The sequence below is a fragment of the Humulus lupulus genome, chromosome 4 (genome assembly GCF_963169125.1).
Source record: "Humulus lupulus chromosome 4, drHumLupu1.1, whole genome shotgun sequence".
NCBI classification, from domain to species: domain Eukaryota; kingdom Viridiplantae; phylum Streptophyta; class Magnoliopsida; order Rosales; family Cannabaceae; genus Humulus; species Humulus lupulus.
In genome coordinates this window covers 239,621,531-239,646,441 of record NC_084796.1, presented here as the reverse complement: position 1 = coordinate 239,646,441, position 24,911 = coordinate 239,621,531, and the positions used below count along the sequence as shown (strand labels likewise).

The 24,911-nt window shown below is 32.4% G+C and overlaps 2 protein-coding genes across 4 annotated transcripts; one reads left to right on the top strand and one right to left on the bottom strand.

Annotated features, from left to right (window-relative positions):
• The first annotated feature begins 1,228 nt into the window (after positions 1-1,228).
• On the top strand, positions 1,229-10,186 carry LOC133831397 (uncharacterized). 3 transcript variants are annotated; one of them, XM_062261669.1, is made up of 24 exons: positions 1,229-1,506; positions 1,624-1,724; positions 1,849-2,065; positions 2,314-2,395; positions 2,532-2,817; positions 3,023-3,115; positions 3,216-3,350; positions 3,537-3,710; positions 4,445-4,647; positions 4,741-4,884; positions 4,979-5,067; positions 5,248-5,395; positions 5,510-5,559; positions 6,582-6,637; positions 7,087-7,250; positions 7,427-7,605; positions 7,811-7,868; positions 7,945-8,017; positions 8,481-8,582; positions 8,711-8,807; positions 8,884-9,015; positions 9,097-9,338; positions 9,460-9,600; positions 9,845-10,186. In XM_062261669.1, exons 1-24 carry the CDS (start codon positions 1,341-1,343, stop codon positions 10,025-10,027), a joined length of 3,315 nt encoding a protein of 1,104 aa, XP_062117653.1. In that variant the 5' UTR covers positions 1,229-1,340; the 3' UTR covers positions 10,028-10,186. The 3 variants fall into 3 exon arrangements, with proteins under 3 accessions (XP_062117653.1, XP_062117654.1, XP_062117652.1); XM_062261670.1 differs by having other exon boundaries at positions 3,023-3,125; positions 3,220-3,350; positions 8,884-8,994; XM_062261668.1 differs by having other exon boundaries at positions 3,023-3,125; positions 3,220-3,350.
• Positions 10,187-10,922: 736 nt separating this feature from the next.
• Positions 10,923-13,367, bottom strand: LOC133833062 (cation/H(+) antiporter 15-like). Its single transcript, XM_062263320.1, has 2 exons — positions 12,322-13,367; positions 10,923-12,242 (listed from the first exon to the last, which is right to left on the bottom strand). The coding sequence occupies exons 1-2, from the start codon at positions 13,318-13,320 to the stop codon at positions 10,923-10,925; spliced, it is 2,319 nt and encodes a 772-aa protein (XP_062119304.1). The 5' UTR covers positions 13,321-13,367.
• Positions 13,368-24,911: the final 11,544 nt, after the last annotated feature.

Here is a 24,911-nt window from a genome sequence, read left to right as displayed (position 1 = left end):
AAACCCGATGCCTCCCAAGCTTTTCGGCAAACAAACATGGTCCCAAGCTGTAAAATGCAATTTACTTCTATTACCTATCGAATCCCAGAGAAAATTCCTACATAGCCTATCAATCTCAAGAGTGACACTTTGGGGAAGAAGGAAAATACTCATCCAATAGGATCTAATACCAAGCAACACAGAGTGAATGAGTTGAGCTTGACCCACAAATGATAGATGACGACTAGCCCAAGAATGCAACCAAAGATTAATATTTTTTAGAATGATCCCACAGTCACCAGCCTTCCATTTGGTAGGTCAAAGAGGGATACCGATATATTTTAAAGGAAAAGATCCCTCTTCAATGTTAAGACAATCTAGAATATTCTTCTTATCTTCAGATTTCAGACCACCAAAATAAACATGAGATTTGGCCAAATTCGCAGATAAGCCCGAAGCATGACTAAACTGAGAGAACCCGTCCTGTAGAATTTGGACTGAGCGAATATTCCCTTTACAGAACAGCACAAGATCATCAGCAAAACAGAGACTAACCAATTTCAGATTTTTACACATGGGATGAAATTTGAAATCCTTATGATGCGAAGCTTGAATGAGGAGTCTGGTAAGATATTCCATAACAAGAACAAACAATAAGGGAGATATAGGACCCCCTTGTCTAAGCCCTTTCCACCCAATGAACTTCCCTTGAATCCTCCCATACATCATAAGCAAGTAGGTAGCACCTCTCAGACAAACCATAATCTAGTGAATAAATCTACTTGGAAAACATAACACTTTCAAAAGGTCCTCTAAGAACAGCCAATCAATAGTATCATAAGCTTTACTCAAATCAATCTTCATCACACAACGAAGGAAAATATTCCTACAATTGTAACCTTTAATAAGATCCTGAAAAATATATATATTATGAGCCAAAAAACAATTATGAACAAAAGCACCCTGAACAAAATGATTTTTTTATTTTAATTAATTTAGTTACTTTTTAATTTAAAATAATTAATAAATTATAATGCGGGCGAATTAGAGATGAGCAAGTGTCTTGATGTATGTTGGAGAGGTTTAGCTACCAAAAGTAAAGAATGGAGATTAAGTGTCACAAAATGTAAAAAGAAAAAAAAGTAGTCCAATATTGTAAATTTTGGAGGGTGTTATTGTAATTCTATAGATAGAAGAGGTGTTATAGCTACATAAACTTCTCCCAAGTATGTATAAAGTTCAAGAAAATTCAAAGGGTGAAGGAAAAGAACGAAAAACTACTTGCTTCCCTTCTTCGAGACAGCTTCAGAGTAGCACTGACCGTGGAAACCCAATTTTGTAGAGCCCTAAGGAGTGGTTCAATGGAAGAAGGAGAAAGTTTCTTATGGAAATCGAACGCAGACGCTTTAACAATGGTTTCGGTGACCCTTGGGAGAGTGATCAACACTCTGCTGACTGCTCGACCCAGAAAGCTCAACGACGCCGTTTCCCGCCTTTCCTCCAACCCCCGGGCCAACCCTTCTTCTGGTTTGTATTTCTTTCAGTTTCAGAATCTGAGAATATCCCTGTTTTTTGAATTTATTATTATGGCTTCCCAAGTTTTTATTTTTATTTCATTGTTTTTATTTTTGACATTGTTTACAGGATCGTTGGATGAGTCCCTCTGGTTTCTACACAAGTATGTTAAAGATGCTGCTGAAAAGGATGAGTCTTTGGATGATTTTCTCATTCCCATGCTTGAAAATGTACTTTAGCAAATTGACTTTTATTATTAATTTTGTTTCTCTAATTCAAATTGAACCAAATTGCATTGTGTTTGGTTTGCTCCTAACTGTCGTTTATATGGCTCATATTGAAAAACAACAACAGTCACTTAGGTCCAAGAACGTGAAGCATTCTCATGGAGGCCAATCTATGATACTTCTTAACTGGCTGTTCCAAGATGAATTTATTTTCCAAGCAATGGCTAGGAATCTTGCTGAGATTATTGCCACTAAAGATGACCATTTTATAGCATTTGGGTGGTGTACCCTGGTGCGTGGACTTGTGGATTATGAAAGTGCTACTGATCAGTACCCTATGAATGGTAATACATTTCCTTTTCTTAATATGATTTATATCCATTTGGGTATTCCAATTTGTTCTTTAATGGCAGTAAAACCGTATTATCTTAGTTTTGTAGTTAATAATATTGGAGGGAGTTGTTCTAATGTATGTTTATGATTATGGAAAGTTATAGTTAACTTTTTTAAGCTTCAAGTTTTAGTCTTTTGTATTTTGATAGATTTATCCTCCCCCGATTTTATTATCTTCTTCCTCAATCTCTAATGACAGGAATAAGGGAGAGGCATATTGAGTTGTTGAAGATACTTTCCTCATGTTTTTCACATATCTTACATATTATATCTAAAGGAAGGTATAAGCTTCTTACTAGGATCATCCACCAAGTTAAAATACATCTTCATTTTGTAATAGTTGCTTTATTGCAATCATCTGCTTCTTTATTTTCCTCAGTCCTGTTTTTCTCATCTTTCATTTGCTTGTTTTGGTAGTGCTTTACAGGATGGGTTTGAGCTGCCATCTCGCCTTGCAGTGTCTGCTGCTGATTGTCTTCTGGTTCTAACTGAATATATAACAAAAGTTATCACAGTTCCAAGCAACAGGCAGAAATCATCCAATGCTAGTTCACCAAGTCAACGGGTTGAGCTACTATCTACTGGTGGTGGTAAGAAAGCAATCAATACTCATAAATCATCAGAAACGTCAAACAAAGAAATGGAACATTTACTTTGGGATCATTTGGAGGAAATTCTTCGTCTGGTGCAGAAACTACTTGCTGTAAGTTTCTGTTTTTTTAGATTGACAGTTAAAAAATTAGACAAGCTATAGTCTGAATGTTTTTACATTTAATACATGCTGTCCTTTGTTCTAAACCAACAATTATGGTGTTTCTCATGAATCATAATGATTCTAGAAACTACATTTTCCTTCAAGATTTTTCTTTATTATTTTGGTATAAGGTTCATTTTACTACAAACTGCAGTGGAGCCAAAAAAGTCGACCCTTACATGTAAAAGGATTGGAACAAGTGCTTAAGTGGCTGCAAGAGATAAAAGGTCGCTCTGATCATCTTCAGGTTGGTGCAGGTTCTCTAAACAAGACATCCCCGTACTCTATTACATCTTATGTTGTCTAATTGTCAATGCATTGTGATTTGCTTGTTTGCAACATCAAAGTCAGGATTCATGAAGACAGGAGTATTGTTGCTATCTTCCTGCTGGAAGCATTACAGCAAACTACTGCGCTTGGAAGATCACAAAATGTCTCATCAATACAAGGAATTATTGGAACAGTACTTATCGGGCCTCCAGGTTAGATAAAGCTATTGCTGATGTTGAATATCATTCTTTAATTGAGTTTATTCAAACACCAAATTCTAGTTTTGTAATCCTTCCCTTTTCATTTGGCATCTTTAGAACAGATTATTTATTAAGGTGATAACAATATTTTTTCACACACAAAATTCTTACTATTCTTGTGTATATATACATGTGCAGTTTTATACAAAGAATCATGCGGGAGGTCATTCTGAGATCAAGGACAGCGGTACCGAGACCAGAAAATTCTTTTTGAGTTGTCTATGCCTTTTGCTGGGGCGATTTGACAGGAAAAAATTGGAAAGCGTGGTTTCGGAAAATGGAATGCGTATAGCACATGCTATTTTACCACAGGTAGTTGTGGTTTTGATCATGTATTCATCTATTCCAATTGTTTTCTAGACAAGAAAGTCAAAATAGCTATTTATTGTACCAAAGGTACATATGTTGTAAGAAAAGTTTTGTGGACGCAGATCATTTCTGTGGATGCAGCTATGTTGGCTGTGTGGTTGGAAATAAATGATAGAATCTTTCAAGAAAGGAGAAGTGGGTTGAATGCATATGGGAGAGGATAAAACTATGGATTGCTGCTCATCTTAAAAGTGTGAAAGAGTTTAATTTTTTTTTTCTTTTTCCGAGTTATTGAAAGAATGGGACTTTCTGTTGTAATTGCTGTAACTTTTGCTGGTGCAGTGATAGAGCCAATTAGTTCTAAAGAGATTTTAGCTATTAGCTTTTTGTTTTGTTAAGTTTGTTTGATGTGTTTAGGCGAACCCTTCATAACTGTTGTGTGTCGGTTGGGTTGTTTGATAAAATAAGCTCCTTTCTTATATAATATCAAATGATTGTCCATAGGATATTGATTTTATCTTGTGGCTACGTGAAAGTGATTTTTAGATGATTGCCATATTCCTTTTGACAACTGAGATAGTGTGATTGGGTATATTTGATATTCATGCTTTGAAAGAGGCAGAAAATAAATTATTGCAACTAAATTCTAGTAATTCGTTTGTCGCTAAATAGGATACTAAGTTATTGGATAGAACCTTTATTGAGGAGTTCTCACATCACTTTTTCCCATTTCAAAGCTCCATTGTGCTGATGAAGATGTGATAGAGGGCGTTGTCTGCATACTGAAGGCAATCATTTTCAAGCCACATTCTTTGCCAGGAAATAGTCATACTGATAACAGGGAGACTGATGTGGTGCTCCCCATGCTGATTAATCTTCTAGATGAGCAAGATGGCACAGCTAGGGCTGTAGTTATGCTCATGGCAGAATACTGTTTGATGTAAAAAAAATTTGTTTTCATTCCTACTTCTTGAACACAGTATATTTAGCAGTCTTTGTGTGTTATTGAACTTAGTTTGTGATGTTTGACCAGGAGCAAAGACACACAGTGCCTTCAAGAAGTTCTGCAACGCCTTGCTTCTGAAATTGTTGAGCAGAGGAAGAATGCAATTGAGGTTATATCAGAACTTATTCACATTTCATCAGATAAAGCCACTGAACTTGCTTCATCATCATGGTATGACTGTGGTCTACTAGCTAGTTTTACACTTAATAAATATGATACTTTCAGGTTGTTCGCGTAGATATTTACCCCGATATGACTGTTGCAGGAAAGATATAGCAGAGCACTTGCTTGAGCGTCTAGAAGATGAAGAAATTTCCATTCGTCAACAAGCATCCAATTTGCTTCCAATGATTGGTTAGTTTTACAGTTTATATAAGTAGGCAACTAGTAGAAACAACCTGTCCTGTAATCACACAACAGGGGAAGAGAACAAATAAAAGTTTCAATCAACCTCCTTCCATTTTATTTGGATCTATTTCAATTTCTTAAGTTCATGTTTTCTGTTCCATTTTGTATCTCATTTTCTTCTTTCAGATCCTTCGATGATTTTGCCTTCATTAGTTAGTCTTGTTCATTCACCGGATGAAAGAGTGCAATCATGTGCATCTGATGCCCTTCTACGGTTGCTCAAATATCATAATAAGTCTGCAGAAGTTATATGCATGCTGCTTGACTGTCTGGGGTATTTTCCATTTTCTTCTTCCAATTGTCAAATTCAATTCAAAGTCGTTTTTATGGACCTATCATGTGATATCAAGATGCTGATTGATTCATATTGTTTCATCACTTCATGCAGAAATATTAATCAAGGCCCTAATTTTCAGGGAAGTGAAGGAGAAGGGGAAGGTAGTTCTTTACTATTTTGGTGTTTCAACTTACTAGATCCTGCTATTTTCTCTCTTCTTTTTGCCTACTCATCATTTCAACTCATCATCTCTGCTTTGATATTGAAGTTTTAGAGAATGAAAAGCTTTCTTGTTATGAAATGAGAGATGCAGAACACTTTATAGGTGTTGGCAGATATGACCAGCTAAATGATTTGAAACAAACAGCAAATGGAGTAAATTTCTCCACTAACTCGGTACAAAAATTAAACAAAGAAATCTGGTGATATAATACTAGATTTCCTTATTTATATTAAATTAAACACAATCTCTAATACATTAAACACAATGCCTAAAAATCAGAACTAACTTTAAATAAGAATTCAGCACTCTTCAAGCTGGGTTGTAGATGTTGTAGTTGTAGACACACAACTTTTTGTTTAGTTCTTCAAAGTTAGTTTATGGTAGAGCTTTAGTGAGTATATCTGTTGTTTAAGAATTCATAGGAATGTAAACAGGCTGCACGATTGCATTCTCAATTTTCTTTGAGATTAAGTTTTAGTCTTTCTCAATGTGTTTTGCCTTGCTATGATGCACGACATTCTTTGCAATGCTTATGGTAGCTTGGTTGTCATAGAACATCTTGATAGGCTTCTCATTTTTTACTTCGAGATCACTTAATCTTCGTATTATTCACAGCCCTTCCACTGCAACCTCTTTATCTTCAAATATTCTGCTATTTCTTTCTAGTCATACAACCCAAAAATAGCAAGAATGGCTGCTATTCAATAATTTTATTAAATATTACTCTTCAAATAGATGGTGTGTTTCCCATACTTTCTAATTACTTTCTAGGTTTGATTATTGTAAACTTGAGAAGGACTGGAAAGTTATTGAACTTTTAACTGTATCGCAACTGTAATTTTTTCTCTCCATTTTGGTTTCTATTTAGAGCAGTAAGAAGTGATTCTCAACTATTCTTATTGTTAGTTCCATTATTCGCAGAATACAATTTCAAGCTCTTCTTCTTCTTACTCTTTACAGGATCAAAATTGGAGACTGATCAAGTGCTCAAATTGATCCCAGAGTGGTCTAGGAGTGTAAGACTACTTTGTAATATCTTGCTATTTTTTGTTTTTGTTTTTGGAAGCAGTTACTGAAATTGAGTGATCATGCTCATGAATTGATGATCTCGTGAAGTTTGGGGCTCAATAAGGACCCGCTTTCCCACCTTTCAAAGCTTTTTTAGGGTTTTAGAAGTGATTTTATAATAATTCTATGATTTATTTTATTTTTATTCATTTGTTTGATTAAAATAAAAATCCTCATTCTCTTGAAAACTCTGGAATGCTAGTTTTTGAAGTTTTTACCCATATATATTATTTTATGTGTATTCTTTGGAGTATTTGGTTTGGAAGATTTCTTCTTTATGGTGGAAGTTTAAAATTTTGATGGTTCAATATTGTTTTTAGAATCTTTTGTTAATTCTGTTGAGCAAAAAACAAGTTCTTTTTTTCCTTGAACACTTGGTGTTATCTAAACATTGTAGGTTGAAAACTGGAACATCTTGATTGGACCATTGATTGACAAGATGTTTGCACAGCCTTCAAATGCAACTATTGTTAGGTTTTTGAGTTATATAAGTGGACACCTGGTGGAAGTTGCTAATATAATTCTCGATCACGTTTTGTTGCATACAAAAGGACAGATTGAGTAAGTCTTTTATGTTACATATCTATAATCATAATTGTATCAGATATAGTGATTGAACTTCATTATATGCTATGCTGTAGTACAATTGCAGGCCAGGTGGAGCTTGAGATATTATTAATTATATCAAACTTTTATGGTAGTGTTTTGTTGTTACTCATCCACGCTTCTTTTTTCAGTATGGATGAGAGCAGCTTTTCCAGATGGGAGAATAGAAATCAAACAAGTGATGACTCTGAAAATGTGGAGAAATTGCTTTTTGACCACCTTTGTCCGTTACTTATCATCAGGATGCTTCCATTAAGTGTCTTTAATGACCTAAAGTCATCAATCATGTATGGCGAATTTATCAATCAAGGTTATTCATCAAGCTACTATTTGTTTTACCCTTCATACATCTTGTGATATCTCTTCTATTCATAATTACTACAAATCCACTTTCATTGTCCAGCTTTAGAAGTATTTTACTTTTTTATATGATATGATTGCTGCATTCTTGTTGAAGATCTTTGACTGACTCTCTTTCCCTGTCTGAGATGGCTGTTTTTCTCCTGTAATTTTAGACGACAGAGACTTCAAGATCTTCGGTGATGAGTGTGTTGTTAGCCTCCTTTTCAAAAGGTTGATTTTTGCTGAAGCATCACTAGACTTCAAAGTTGAAATGGGCATTATGATAATTTATTTTTTAAAATTTCAGGGCATTTTACAAGTTTGAATTTGAAGACGTGCGGAAACTGGCTGCTGAGCTCTGTGGGAGAATTCATCCTCAAGTATATAATTTTATTTGCTACTAATTATCCCTGCCAATTTCAGCGAGAATAGTGTCATTCATGAGAACATTTATTATCTTGAGTTTTTGTTATTTTTTCCCTAGTAGCCCATTCGAAACTCCTAAATCCTTGAATCAACCTCAGCTTTTTTTTTAAAAGAAAAAGAGGAAGGGGTGCTAAGAAAAAAGGTGCATATGGAATTCACCTTAAGAAGCTTAATTTGGAGGTTCATTTTTTAGATTGAGATTCCTACAGAGTGTGGGTGTTAATGAATATATATTAAACATGCCCAGATTACAGTAAATGAATGTATGTTTTTGCATGAAGCTTAAGTAGTGCTTTAAGATCCTCTAAAGTTTCACATAGGTTTTTTTTTTTTTTGAAGATCTTTATGAGTGCATGATTTATCGACTGTTTATTATATATCGACCAGTTTAATCTTACATTCCATTTAATTTTCTAGGTGCTCATACCGATCATTTCCTCTCAGCTAGAACATGCTGCAAGTTCTCGAGATTTACTAAAGATGAAAGCTTGTTTGTTTTCCCTTTGCACATCCCTTGTGGTAATTACCTCTTTTATCAGTCACTTTCTAGACTGACATGAGCTCCTGCTTTGTACTTTTTCATTCCCTAACTGTTTCAAATTATAACTACTCACTTCACATTTTGCTGCACCCTTTATGGTCCAAAGGTCAGAGGTAAAGATTCACTTTCTCAGCCTGCCATGTTTGACATCAGAAAATCGCTGGAGAAGGTCCTATTATGGTCTTCTCTAGATGGGGATGACGGTATGTGAAAAATTGGAACCTACTTGCTAACATCTTATTATTAATTTCTAAGTGGTGTGGATTGTTTTCTCCTCAGTTTTGAAAGCTCAACATGGGTGCATTGATTGTCTTGCGCTAATGATATGTGCTGACCTACAAGCTTTGGAATCATTACATAAGGACTCCAACAAAGAAAAAAATCTTATTGGTGGGTGGAAAATTGATTCTGGTTGGTAACTAATCCCCAGGATATGCATGGTTGAGTTTAAGTAACATAGCAATGACTGACCTATACAAACCAAAATTTCAGGGGAACCTGCGTCCAGAAACTCTGTCCTCCCTTACGTGATCAATCAACTTACGTCTATTAAGAATGAACCTGTTTCAACCCCCCATTTGGGTGGGGAGATATGCACATTTGGGGCACCAGTTCCTCTCCCTTTTCGTCTGTGCATGGCCAATGCTCTCATCAGTGCTTGTCAAAAAATTTCAGACTCTGGCAAAAAGCCATTTGCTAAACAAACTCTTCCTTTTCTCATTCGATCTGTTGAGGTATTTTGATTATATCAAGTTTGGAAAATAGTGCATTCTTATTGCCTCAAGTTCTTTGTAGTGTGTTTTTTGAAGTCACTTTCTGTCCTTGGTTCTTAAAATGAATGGTGAAATGATGCAGGCAATAACAGAGTCAGATATCAGAGCGGCATGCATCCAAGTTCTCTTTTCATCTGTGTATCATCTGAAGTCTGTTGTTAGTCCTTACGCATGTGATCTTCTAAAACTGTCTGTGAAAGCTCTTAAAAAGGGTTCAGAGAAGGTACTGAAGCTTATCTACCATTCAAACTTCTGATATGATGTATAAACGTAACCTGATTCTCATCTTGCATTTGACAGCTTATAGTATGAGAAAGAAACAATTTTTTCCTTCTTTTGTTTGCTTTCCTTATAACTCACGTGCTCATTTATTCTTAGAATTTGATATTCTGTAGCGAGTAGTTTGGCTTTGGAAATGTCAGATTTTATGAATTTAAGTGTTGATGGATTAATGTGTTGTTCATCAGGAAAAGATGGCTGGAGCTAAGCTAATGGCATCTCTTATGGGTAGTGATGATGAGATTTTGGAGAGCATATCAGGTGGACTAGTTGAAGCGAGGTCGGTACTGTCTAGTATTTCTTTGACAGATCCTTCAATGGAGCTAAGGCAGATCTGCTCAAAACTGCTGGCCTGTATAACATATCCTTAAATTGTTTGTTGCACAGAGAATATGGCAGTGCGGTTAGTTTCTCATAATTACTCCATCTTGGTTATGTCAATAGGAACTCAAATTTTGTGTATGTATAGTCTGGTTTTCAGAAGAAAATTGTCTCATAATCACAATCTCTCTAGCCATGCATTTTAGCTTCCTACACCTCTCCTAAGCCTAACAGCCATCTAAGGTACACCTCTCCTAAGGCTAACAGCCATCTAAGGTGTTTTTTTTGGCTGAAAGATATGCAAAGTAGATGAATTTGTTAAAAATCATAACAAATTATGGGAAATCATGAAAATTATTTTGGAGAATTCAGTCTTTCTCAGTCTCCAACACACTTTTTTATGAATAAACATTACATAGACGTCTCATATTTGGAGTAATATGAAAAGTTATGTTAGGTAAGATTACCATCAATTTATTATGTTTCGATCATTGTCGTCAATAACAAGAAAGATGAAAGTGATGACCCAATAAGTGAGAGCCACATAGCAAATCTACACCACATCATGTCTTCAATTAAAAAGCTAAAAAAATGTCAATTTGGTCAAATAACAATTAGTTGGTAGTCTTACCACTTGGCTAATTAAATGGGAATTTCTCATTCATACGCAATATGTATTTGGATCATTTCCTTGTTGGGTACATTGACTATTTGGTTCATTAAAGTTCATTTATCCATGCTCCACGGTCTGTGTCTGGACTCTATAGCTACATTATATATGGATGAAATTATCAATTTTAAAAATTTGAACCAAAATTTGGAAACTATAGATATGTGCATTTTTGTCTTCCGTTAGGGGTGAAACGTATGAACAATCTTCCAAACACTAATTTATTAACGACACAATTTACACAAAAATATTACATGTCGTATTCATGATGATTGTCAACGGCAACTACTCGAACGAGACACAAATGGTGCTAAGTCAGGAGATTCAACTCTGAAAGGTTGCCATGCCATATGGCCTAATTCTTCTTCCAATATACCACTGTCATTATCCATTTCTTGCTCTTGCCAACAAATATCGCTGCCACCGGAGCCGCCTTGCTGAACTATAAGAATCCAGGCTCTGGCGGCGATAGTCGAGCACACCAAGGCGTCTCCCAAGAGGCCTAACTCTGGATAGTCGCTCCATTCTGTTCCCTCCAACATCTTGGAAGCCGATTGCCCAGCCGATGATCTTCTCCCTTTTCCAACTATGACGAGGTCGTACTCTTCTTCCATGGTTCCAAGAGCTTTCACAACCTCCTCCACACTGTTCACAACCGCTTCTCCTACATTCACAAGTGGGTTGTCACTTGTCTTTTGGAGGAACCCTTCAAAGTACTGGTCGTCCAGTGATTTCTCTTTCTCTTCCATGTCGTCATCGCCGCTGTTGAAGTAATCAGCAGCAATGAAGCGCATTACTGTTAGTGCAACAATTCGGCTCCCTGACATCCTCTCGGCGTAAGCCAAGGCCTCACGATCGTCTGGTCCGCCAATGAAAAGCACCATGAAATGGTGGCCAACCTGGCTGCTGGAAGTGGCGTCAGACGCTGGTGGCAGTCTGTGGCCACGGTCCACAAGTACAGCCACCGAGCATGGCGATTTTTCCATCACTTTCTTGTTCATGCTTCGGAGATGATGACTATTAAAACTTCGAGGACTAGCTCCTAACCCGGAATTCGTTGCGTTGAGCTGAAACGGGAGAATTATGATGCTGGTGTGGTTCTCTTCGGCAAGGTTGCAGATGTCCTCGTGCATGGTGGCGTAGGCTGAGACAGTAGTGAGCGGTTGAACCTTGACGCCTTCTTTCCCGTTCTTAAAGCCATCGAAGGCTGCGGCCGCCACATGTTGTGACGAGTCTAATAACTCATTATCCTTGTCGTCTCCTCCCACGTTAATCCTGCAAGCATCATGGACAATAAGCATAGTGGCGGCACGACCGCTGTTCTCGATGAGATGGATGGCAAAAACGAGTAGCGGAGATTGTTTTGTGGGGTTGGAGGCGTCAAGAAGTTTGATGATGCCGGTGACCTCATGAGAGGAGTGGAAGCATGTTAGAACTCGAAGCTCCGAGTCTGGTTGTAAGCTAATCAAGGACTTGTGAGAGAACTTTTCGGAATGTCTAAAGCATCTGTGAGTGAGTGTTACAATGGGAACAACACCGACTGTCATCAACCAGAGCGTGGCAATGATTATAGTAAATGTTCGGTTGTCCAGGATCTATGATGAAAATTAGAAAATGTTCCATTAGAAAAAAAAATGCGTGGAGAGAAAAGATCAAGAAAACATTACGTTATACCTTTTCATTTCGGGCGGAGTTGATGACAATTAAAGCTAGCAAGCCTTTGGTGTTCATGAGCAATCCGAGAGTCAAACCATCCCGAGGGGTCATCTTGTTGAAGAACACAGCAGCAACAAAAGTGCTTATGATTTTAACCACAAAAGCCAAAACAATGACACCAATAATGGTGATTACCGGAAGTTGGCCATGTAAGATGTCTTGACGATTGGTTCTAAGCCCAGTAATCAAAAAGAAGAGAGGCAATAGAATCCCTGAAATGAAATCCTCCACTTTCTCCATCAACACCCGCTTCAGTTCCCCTTTGGGGATGATCAGTCCCAACATGAAACCCCCAAGAATAGAGTGGCAACCACATGCGTCGGTGATGTACCCGCACGCCACCACTCCGGTGAGGACAAAGCAAATATGAGAATCTTCGTACTGAGCTCTGGCGTGCCGCTGGATAAACCAAGAGATGGCTGGCCGCAAGGCCAGCAGGCTAAATATCACAAACGCAGAGCCGAGTACGACTGTGTAGACGTGCATGTCCTTGATGGTGGACACGACGACGACGAGTAATACCCAAGCAATGCCATCTGTTACGACACTGGCTGACAAAGCTGTGCGCCCGATCTCCGTGTGGAGGAGCTTGAGGTCTTCAAGGATCATGGCAAGGTCCGAGAAGTTTGTAGTGGAAAGAGCAAGACCCCAAAAGACAGGGCCGAACATGGCTGCGTCTCTTCCCGCTGCAATGTCGTCGCCGACTAACATGTAGTGCAAGGCGTAGCCAACTGGGAAGGGAAGGAGAAAGCCAGCAATGGAAATGGTTAATGCCTTTTTGGATGTTTGTGAGATTGGTTTTATGTCAACCTCTAACCCCACCAAGAACATGTAAAAAAGTAAGCCTAGATTGGCTACCGTCTCTAAAGTCATTATTGTTTTTGGAGGAAATAAGTAGTCGTAACCGAATGCTGTGCGAGCGATTCCACTCGAACCCAATAGTATGCCTCCCTGCATTGTATGCGTATACAAATAGATGTATTCATATAAGTGTTTGATAATTTTGAAAAAGGAAATGAAAATAATGGCAACAACGACAAGAAAAGAACAATGAATTCATGATGATGAGTACGTGTGCGCACACACAAGTATCTCGGCCGTGATACGGGGTAGACGCAGGGTCCTAAAGATGAAGATGATGAGGCGATTGACGACCATGATGAGAACCAATTGGAGGATGAAAGTCACCACAGATAAATGGCTATCGCTTCCGACTCGCCAAAGCCCTACTCTTTCACAAAAAGTTTCCCTATAACACATAACAATGCTATTCAATTCTCTGGTCCTCATACACCAATCCCTCTCAGGATCTAGCTTCGTACTATTACAGAACACACTTGAGTCATTCAACGTAGCCATGTTGATCAATCAATCACTCAATGTTTGTTTGATATTATTAGTTTCTCTCCCTCGGCAGGCAGGCCGGCCGTCTTCTCGGAGGTTGTGTGCGTGGTGACGACAATCGAATCGAATCGGTCGACCGAGCAGTCACCGACCCGATTCGACCGATGCTTTCACTCGTTTCCCAAGGATATGGGAAAGGAGGAGGTTGACAAGGTTTGGAGAAGGCGGCCGTACGTGCTACTTTGCATGCATGCAATATTTAGTATGTGTATAATGTTATATATAAGGTTTTAATTATAGGTATTTTTAGTTTTGGTTGGTTGGAAGGTGTGTGAATGTGGTTGAATTGTGAGATTCATCGCTAAATTTGGGTGGTTATTTCCACCATAGATATTTGACTGTTCTTGTCGATTTATTTCTCTGGTTTTATCCTAATAATTCTGATCACTTTTTATTAGATCATCAGTACTTTCCTTTTTCAACAATCTCTATCTAAATAGATATATAGTATAGATCGATATATGACATGTCCCATTTTGGATTTTATGATTTTATAATTAACTACTTGTAGAAGATTGCATTGCTGGCAGCTAGCTCAAAGTCATTCATAATAGATAGGGATTTGGTAAATTTTACGAGTAATATTAGGGATACACAAAAATATTATATCACACATAACTATAGCCACGAATATTTTGATTATATTATTTTCAATTATATGGTCAAAATTAATCATACATCAGCATGTAATTTTTTTGTGCCCTTAGTGTTATTCACATCCTTTTTCAAAATTAATTTTATTTACTCAGAAAGGAAAATATTACAATATTTTATGTAATTAATGTAGTGATTAATATAGATGTGTTCGTCTTTGTGTCTGAGTAAAAAAAAAAAAAATAGACAACACTATTAATAATTTTAGATTAATAATTTGTGCACCCAAACATTACACACAATAACATGTCATTACTTTTTAAAACAGTAGATCTCAATTTTGATAAATGTGATTGGATAAGCTAAACTCACATGTCGGTGTGTGTAATGTTTAAGTGCATATTTTGAGTGCACATATCATTATTCATAATTTTAAGTAAGACTAACAATTTTCGATAACGTCACGATTCAATCACAGGAATTCGAAATCCAAAATCCGATCTGAAATCCAACTGCACAAATCCGCATAAAATCTTAATATTTTGGACGGATCTTTTGTAATATGAATCTGACTCGTGTGCCCCACAATTTAACATGTATAATAAATAAGTCGTTTTCGTATCAACCAGTTTAATCCATTTGTGATTCATCTAATGGGGCGACGAGTAAAATAGCCCCCAAAACAACAATTATTTAGATAAATGTCTCAGTTTTAAAAAAAAATCAATAAACAGCTCAATACAACAAATTAGTATAGCAAAATTCCACATTTACCCTTATCATATTTAACCTCTTTAGCCTTATGTAAACCTTAATATTCATTTGGGGCTTGGTGCAAAATGATAACTTAGGTAATCAACAATATAAAAGATCATTTCTCTAGGACATTAGCTTCTTCATGCTATTATTTTAGGTTATTTACTATAATTTCTTATAATCTAATCTGGTTAAGTAAATATTTAATTTTAAAATATATTTTTATTTATTAAACTAAATTAAATTTGAAAGAAATTTTTAAAATAACTTTTTTCTTTCTATTAAAGACTATTACTGAACACAATATGTATTATTTCTTTAATGAATGTCAATTCAAATTTTTACTCCACTACAGGTGCACAGGCTTTTATTCTCATTTCAGTGTGTGATAAATAGAGATGAATTTTTCAAAAATATAATATTTATATTATCAATGTGAAAAAAATATGAGAATTACATATATTTTTTAATTTGTAAGGAAAAATTTATTAAAGAAAAAATTAAAGTATGAGAAACACAATTAGTAACTAACTAAAATATGAAAATGTCACATATTTTTATCATAGTTATGTTTTCTTTGATTTTGAAAGTTATTTTATTTTATTTTTTTCAATATTTTTATTTTTTCATTCATTTTTAATTATGTTATCAGTTATTTTTTCTTTATTTTTTTTCCTTACTTATTTTTTCTTCCATTTTTTCCTCGTTCTTTTTTTTTTCTACCAATTTTTTCCTTCATCTTTTTATTTTATTTCCATCTTTCCCTTCTTCTTCTTCTTCTCATTTTTATTCATTTATCTCTTTTTTTCCTTTTATTTGTATTGTTTTGTTTTTTTTTCAAATTTTTTCAGTTTTCTTTCCTCTTTTATTTTTTATTTTATTTTTTCATTTTTTCCATCTATTTTTTCTTCATTTTTGTATTTATTATTTTCTCCTTCAATCTTTTTTTCTATTTTCTCACACATATGAGCTTTTTTTTCTTTCTTTTTTCTTCTTCTTCTTCTTCTTCTCCCATTTTTTCCTTTTAAAAACAAAATTTCTACCAATTTTTTCATTCATATTTATTTTCTTTCAATTTTTTCATTATTTTTCTTCTTCTTCTTTTTATTTTTATTCAGTCATCTGTTTTTTTCCTTAATCATTTCTTTTGTTTTGTTTTTTTTTCATATTTTTTTAGTTTTCTTTCCTTCTTTTTTTGTATTTATTATTTTCTCATTCTATTTTTTCCTTTTTTCATACATTTTAACATTACATAATTATTTTACTATTCTTTTATTTATTATATTTTATTATTGTAATTTTTTTTAGAGTTTTTTCCACTATATGTAAAAAAATTCAAATAAATTTTTTCAATATTTTCTTTTTTATTGTAACCCTTATAGGAACAACAAAATTTGGAAATAAAACTAATAAAAATGTGAAAACGTGAATGGGTAACCAGTTACCCTAATGAGAACATTCAAATCTAGAAAAAAAAATTATATGAAGAAGATGGGAGAGAGGAAAATGGGGTGGATCTGATTTTTTTTTTTCTATCTTCAGATCTGTGGTAACTGGTTACCTTCCCGTTCTTTGTGTGTATATTTATGGGGGTAACTGATTACCTTCATGTTCTTTATGTGTATATTTCTGGGGGTAACTGGTTACCTTCACGTTCTGATGTGTGTGTATATTTATGGGTTCTTTATGGTAACTGGTTACCTATGTTACTAAAATCATAGTTACTTCTTCTTCATGTTTTAATGAAGTGTTCTTCCTCTTTTTACTTCAAATTTTATGTTTCTTTTCATATTTAATATGAATAACCCGTCACCCCTCTTATGGTAACTGATTACCCCTCTTGTGGCAGAAAGTTACTCCTCTCAAGATAACTGGTTACCCCTCCTGGTACATGTTATTTAACCTAGCTCTAGGATTTTTTTTTACATAATTGTCAAAGATCAATCAAGTAACTGGTTACCTTACCCAAGATTTGAAAAAAAAAACGTACAATCTAAAAAAAAAGGAAAAAAATTGTTTATAGTAAATAAAAAATAATTTTAAACACAATTCATATTACAATTTTTTTTTTTTGCAAAATAACCAAAGAAAAATTTAATTTAAAATTAGTAATATAAAAAAATAAATAAGCTAAAAAATAATAATTAAATTACAAACATACCCTTCCAAATTAATAAAACTTGATTAAGAGTAAAACTATGATATAAAATAACTTTTATACAAAAAAATATGGGAAAATAAACCCATAAAAGTAAAAATTATTATAAAAAGCCATAGATTAACTTTTTTTTTTTAAAAAAAAGCCATATTTTTGCACACTCTATTAAAAATCTCATATAGAATGTAATTTCCTCTAAATATAGTTGAGATGACTTTGTCTTCTTTTCTGATTACTTGGAAATGTGTATCACAAATTTGTCAAAAAAATAATAATAATAAAATTCAGTGTAGACCCTACATCATCTCTTTGTTGAGTCTTTCTTACATCCAATTTTATCTGTTATTTTCTTGAGGAAATTACATGAAATATGAGATTTTTGTAAAATTTTGATAAATATGGCTTTTTTTCCCCTTATGGTATAATTTATTTATTTATATTTTATGAGATTTTTTCCCCATATTTTTGTAATTTTATTAAAATATAATCATATACTTAATATAAAATTTCAATATTTTTTTTTTAATTACTTTTAGGATATTTTTATTACTATATATTTTTTAATTATATTTAGGATAATAGTATATATACATATATATATATATATATACAATTGCTATTATTATTTTTATATGTATATACATATATATAAGATTATAAAATAGTACACATTTCTATATATATGTATATATATGGATGTATTATTATTGTTATTATATTATTTTTATATATACATTCACATATGAGGTGATGAGATTGACTTTCACTAATTGTGGTGATGATGATGTCTGAGTTATGCTCATTATACATATGTATGTTTTGGATTATTGTTGGACATGTATATATGTCATTTAATTTCATTTTAAATAATAACCAGTTACCACTATAAAATTAATTTTGTATTTTTAAGTAATGTGGCGGTAATTGGTTACCACTATCAATTTTAACTGCCATGGCAAGTACTCGAGTAAATTGTAACTGATTACTGTCAAATTTGAAAGAAAAAAAAAACAGTTCATAATATAACCAGTAAAGAAGAAGAACAAGGTAACCGGTTATCCCTATTAAAATAACTAATTGATAACTAGTTACTAAGTCAAACCTAGAAAAGAAAAACTTTAAAAAAAAAATTAATCTGAGAAGTAGAAGAGGAAGAAGGTGGTAACTAGTTACCTCTATCAAAATAACAATTAATTGGTTACTGGTTGCTTAGCCAAATCTTTAAAAAAAAAAAAAAAAAAAAAATACATCTTAAAAACAAAATCAGATATGAAAATAACCTAGAAGAATAAGAAGATCGAAGAAGGTAACTGATTACTTAGGTAGTTTTATAAAGAAAGCCAGATCTGAAAAACAAAATCAGATTTAAAAACAACAATGAAGAAGAAGATTAAATAAGGTAACTGGTTACAATTAGGTCCACAAAAAACTCAGTTATGAAAACAAAATAGAATCGTCATAGTAACTGGTTACTTAGACATAGATTTGGAAAAAAAAAAACAGATCTGAAACAACAAAAAAGACGCAGAAGAACGTAAAGAAGAAGAAGAAGAAGACAAATTGGAGATGGCGTCGGCGGTGACTGGAGGTATGTCGTCCATAGAGCCGGCCTTGGGCATAGGTGGGCCAGGCTTGTGCCTAGGGCCCCCAAATAAAAAGGCCCCAATTTAAAAAAAAAATGCTATTTTTTTCTATACAAAAAGGCCCCAATAATTTTACAAAAACACCATTTTATATATAAATATTGTAAAAATACCAAAATTTCCTTGGGCCCCCAATGCTCACGAGTCGGCCCTGGTCGTCCATTTGCCGGTGTGAGAGAGCTCCCATTGTTGTGAGAGAAAATGGTTGGCGGTCATTGTTGTGAGAGAAAATAGAGACAGTGAGTGAAAGATATGTGAGAGATTGAGAGAAAGATGAAAGTAAAAGAGAGAGTGTATATTTTTGTTTATGGTATTTTGTTCATAGTATTTTGTGGGATTCCATATTTAATTTTTTTTTGCTAGAATTACCATATTTCGTGGCATAAGTTTTATGCCCATAAATCTAGAAAGTAATTTATTTTTTCCCATATTTTTGTAAAGTTCTCTATTTTCTTATGTTTTGGAATGGAGAAAAGCTAAATAATATCTTAGGGCGTCCAACATCCTATACTGCTGTTGGTACAAATAAATATTAAGTCTCACATATTTAAATTTAAATTATTTTAAATTCAAATATGTGAGACCGTTATTAAATTACATTAATGGCGATACACCACGTCCTAGAATGCGTTATAGTAATGCTCTTTGGACTAATAGACAAAATTTATGAAGGGACCTGATTACCTTACTAATTGTTCTCCATTTTTTGTTTTTTTATTCGAGAATTTTTTAAAACTACACATTTTTATCCTTCATTAACCATAAATAGCCACATATTTTATTTTTATAATTAATAATCACAATTAGAGACAGAGTGACTAAAATAATCTTACTTTACATTTTTAGGCTTATGATTTACATTTTGCCTAGTGATTTACATTTCAAATGATTGTGGTTTACATTTTAAATGGCCGTGGTTTACATTTTAAAGCCTAAAAATGGTAAAATATGTATAGTGATTAAAATAGTGTGATTAATTAATATTTTTAAAAGGGTTTATACTTTTTTGGACTCTATGTTTTGTCCTTTACCTATTTGGACCTTGTGTTTTGACAAATTACTTTTTAAACCCTATGTTTTGTAAAATGGTTAAAATAAAACCCTAAACTCAATTTTGATGAAGAAAAAATTGAATATAACAACACAGTTTTTAGGCAGAATGATTTTATTTTTGTTCTGAATTGTTAGTTTGGTAAATTATTTGTGATTTTAGTTGAGAAAACATTGACCAAAATTGGGTTTAGGGTTCTATTTTAACAATTTTACAAAATATAGGGTCAAAAAAATAATTTGTTAAAATACAGAGTCCAAACAAGTAATGAGACAAAACACAGGGTCCAAAAAAATATAAATCATTTTTAAAACTTTGGATAAAAATAAAATGGACTAACTAAATTCAGATACTACTTGTAATTTCTTCTATTTATTATTGTTAATTTTGCTTATAGATTTTTAATTAAGTTTTGTGTGTTCCATAGGAAAAAATATGACATGAAAATTTAAACTCATTAAAAATTCTTATATAATCTTTTATTAGATTAAGCCAAAAAGAAAAATTGTATGTTCAAATTTGGAGCATTATGAAATTTTTGTCGGCATGAGCTAGGGACACTGTAAGCACCGCAAGGAACATATGAACATATGGTTTGTTCCTTCCATTACACGGACCATATATTGTTTTTTTTTTTTGAGCAAATATATATTTATAAAGAGTAAGTTGGTTGAGATTTAATGATAAAAATAGTGTGTTCTTTTTAAAATAAATTTGATTGGTTAAATGAAAATCAAACTATAGAATATTTTGGTACACCTACCATCATAGAAAATGTAATACCAAACAAAGACTATACACTGTTAGTTTGACAGAGACATTCCTTGAAAATGTTGAGACTTAATATTTATAGCTTATTTGCAGCTGTCACTTATTGGTTTCATCAATGATCAAAGTGTATCAAACTCTTTTAGTCCTTTTGTCTAGACTTTAGTGAGGGCCCAACCCCACATGGGATAAGCCTTCTTATGATGAACACCCTTTAAGGGCCGTCAGTTTTGGGATGTGGGTTAGCATTGGAATATAGTCTAAGAGTAGAGATTGTAGTAAAGTAAAATTCAAGTGGAGAAAAGAACTCAGATTACTCACAAATATATTTGTGAGTCCCACAAAATATTATAGTTTTTCTCTTAATTATTGAATCAAACATTAGAAAGTATCAACTTTCCCATTCTCCCTAAGCAAACCCCTAAAACAAACGCCCGATGATTGATTTGGAGAACGATGGTGTTGTTGTTGCTACTTGTGATGTGATGTCCTTTAACATATTCCTATCACTATCCCTCGATTTATTTATTTATTTTCTTCTTTTTCTCACTTTTTAAACTAATATTTTGACAAACCTTACTTACCATCCAATCTAAGAGTAGTGGATCTTTGAATGAGAAGGGCCATAGTTCATTTGCATTGTGTTTTAATGCTAATCAAATTCATAGTATTTTGATTGAGGGTTTTGATCATGAAGATAAATTCATTTGACATCATATTAATAATAATGGAATTAAGATCTCATCGAGACCTTGTGGAGCAAAGTCATGTTAGGATAACATCTCAGATAATATTTAAATTCAAATAGATAGCCGCTTTTCTTCAAAATGTGAAAAAGTTTGTTATTTTTACAATAAACTTAGCTAAAATTGTATTAGATTTCATAGTGAATAATTTTCTAACTTATATCATTTGTTCTTATTTTCTATATAACAAAGACTCATAATGTAAATTTAAATAACAATGAACCACGTTAAAGCTTTGGGCCTATTTGACAAATTATTTAAGACATTTTTTCATAAATATGGTTTTTTAGCTATTAATATGTAAAAATATAGTAATTAAACTTTTCTTAGTTTGTATGGATATATTTAATTAAAAAAAATCAGATTATAAAAAAAAAATATATGGCATGATAATGATTTTTTACAAAAATATGGCATAATAATGATTTTTTTACAAAAATATGGGAAAAAAATCCCATAAAAGGGAATACAAATTTTAAAAAGCCATAAAATAATACTTGTAAAAAAAACCATATTTTTGAAAACTTTATTGAAAAACCCATATAAAATGTAATTTTCACATTATTTAATTATTCTCTAATTTTTAATTAACAAAATACCACTTCAACAAAATAAAAAGGTGGGTAGAAAAAAAAAATACAGATAGACTCACTTTCTATTTATTATTATTATTAACTTCCTGAGCTCATGTGTGTAATGCCTAGCCAATCAGATACAATGAGCCATGGAAGGCATCATGCAAGTGCCGTCTATCTCATTGGCCAAAATATTATGGAATGTCTCCTCCAAATAATGATCATTCATCACTCCCTTTCAAAAAAGAAAAAAGATCATTCATCACTAAATTTTTACATGCACAACATAAAATTTTAATTTTATACAAGCATATTGAACTATCTCAATTCATATACAATAAAAATTACATGTAGCACTATAAATTTAAAAAAAAATTAAAAAATATGGAATTTTACAAAAATTACAAAAATACGGATAACATTTTGCAACAATTTTGTAACTACGTGTTACAATTTTTTATTATGTCTGTAAATGTTGTTTACAAAATTATAACATATGGTTACAAACTTGTAAATTTTAGTTATAATAAATTCGTAAACTTTATCTTTTTTTTTTAAAAGACTTCGTATTTATGATTATCTCCCTCCATATTTTTGTAATTATTTAGTATATTTTTCTAATTTTAGGTTATTTTTGTGAATTTTCCTTTATAATTTAAATTTTTTGTACGTATAAACTTTGGATAAAAAATCATGCCTGTAATTGAAAATATATAAATCTTTTAAATTAAATGAATAAATTATTCATTTATTCATCAATATTTTTTCATAATCCACACAATTATTTATAAGTACTTTATAATATTTTGTTTTCGAAATAAATACTACTTTGGTCCTTTATATTTTTAGCTAAACACATCATACTTTTTTTCTTGAGGAAAATAAACATCACACTTGACATTATATTTTTTTTTAAAAAATAATGATAATTATTTGTTTTTACAAAATCTACCAAATTAACCCTCCACCCAATTTTGATCAAAATGTTTTAAAAAATTTATATTTGATCCATTTTTATTATAATTAAGAAAATTTAATTAATTTATTATTTATATCTTTTGAAATTAAATTATAATATTTTTAAATCATTTTAATATATATTTTTTAGTTATTTAAGTTTTATCATAAAAATAAAAACAAAAACAAAAACAAAACAAAATAGTTAAATTTATATTGATTGTAATAAAATAAATGGGTAATTGTGGCATAAATAACTAATGTTTTTTACTTTATAAGGATATTGGCGGCATAGATACCTAAGTTCATCATTTTGTTGCACTTAAATATCTAATTTATTTTTTTAGCAGTATAAATACTTAACTTTATTTTTTTGTTGCAAGTGTTACTTTTTTCCATTAACATGCAAATACTAAAATTTTTAATTATGAATATTGGCGACATAAATACAGAAATTTATGTAATTGTTGCACTTAAATATTTAAATTTTAATATTTGTAGCATAAATAATAAATATTTGACCTAAATATCTTTAGTTTACATTTTTAGATTTGTGATTTACATTTTAAATGATTGTGGTTTACATTTCAAAGCCTAAAAATGATAAAATATGTATTATGATCAAAATAGTGTGTATTAATTAATACTTTTAAAATTTTGGATAAAAACAAAAGGGACTAACTAAAGCTGGATACTACATATAATTTCTTCTCTTTATTCTCACCTTGGTTAATTTTGCTTATAAATTTTTAATTAAGTTTTGTGTGTTCCAAAGGAAAAAAAATATGACATGAAAATTTAAACTCATTAAAAATTCTCATATAATCTTTATTAGATTAAGCCAAAAAGAAAAATTGTACGTTCAAATTTGAAGCATTATGAAATTTCTCTAAGCGTGAACTAGGGGCACTGTAAGCAGTTACACTAATTGATGTGTCAGTTTCATTTAACCAATTAACTTTATTTTAGGTGAGACTCACTATTTTTAAAATAGTATCACATTAGTTGGTGTAATATTTTAATGTATAATTTTACTACCATATCATTATTCTATATGAACGAAGAGTATAAATTGTTAGTTTGACATAGACATTCCCTGAGGATGCTGAGATCTACTTAATATTTGTAGCTTTTGTAAATTTGCTATTTGTAGCTCTCACTTATTGGTTTCATTAATGATCAAAGTGTATCAAACTCTTTTAGTCCTTTTGTCTAGAATTTTTAGTGAGGGCCCAACCCCACATGGGATAAGCCATCTTGTGACGAATACCCTTCGATTGATTTGGAAAAGGATTGTGTTGTTGTTGCTACTTGTGATGTGATACCCTTTAACATATTACTATCACTATCCCTCGATTTCTTTTGACCTTTTTTTTTTTTTTTTTCACTTTTTAAGCTAATAATTGACAAACCCTACTTACCATCCAATCTAAAAGTGATTGATCTTCGAATGAGATGGGTCATAGTTCATTTGCAGTGTGTTTAATGCTAATCAAATTCTTAATATTTTGATTGGGGTTTTGATCATGAAGATAATAATTCATTTGACATCATATTATTGATAATGAATACAATATTTCAAGTGGGTATATATTAGGCATGTGGAAGAAAGAAGTTGTTAGTCATTAGTGGATTCCTACTAAAAGTGTGTTGTAGGGGAGTTGCCGAATGAATAAACAAATTTGGAAAAGAAGTGGTTTGATTCATACTGTGTTCGGATATTATCTCTCTCTCTCCTTTTTTTTTTAATTTTTTTTATGAATTTATCCAAGTCTCTTTCAAATGCCTATTTCAAATTCTTTGCAACTATTAAATATGTTACACTTAATTTTCAAGCTTATTTCTCACCTATTGCAGACAAGAGTTAGCTCGACGTACTGGTTTGTCTGTAAACAA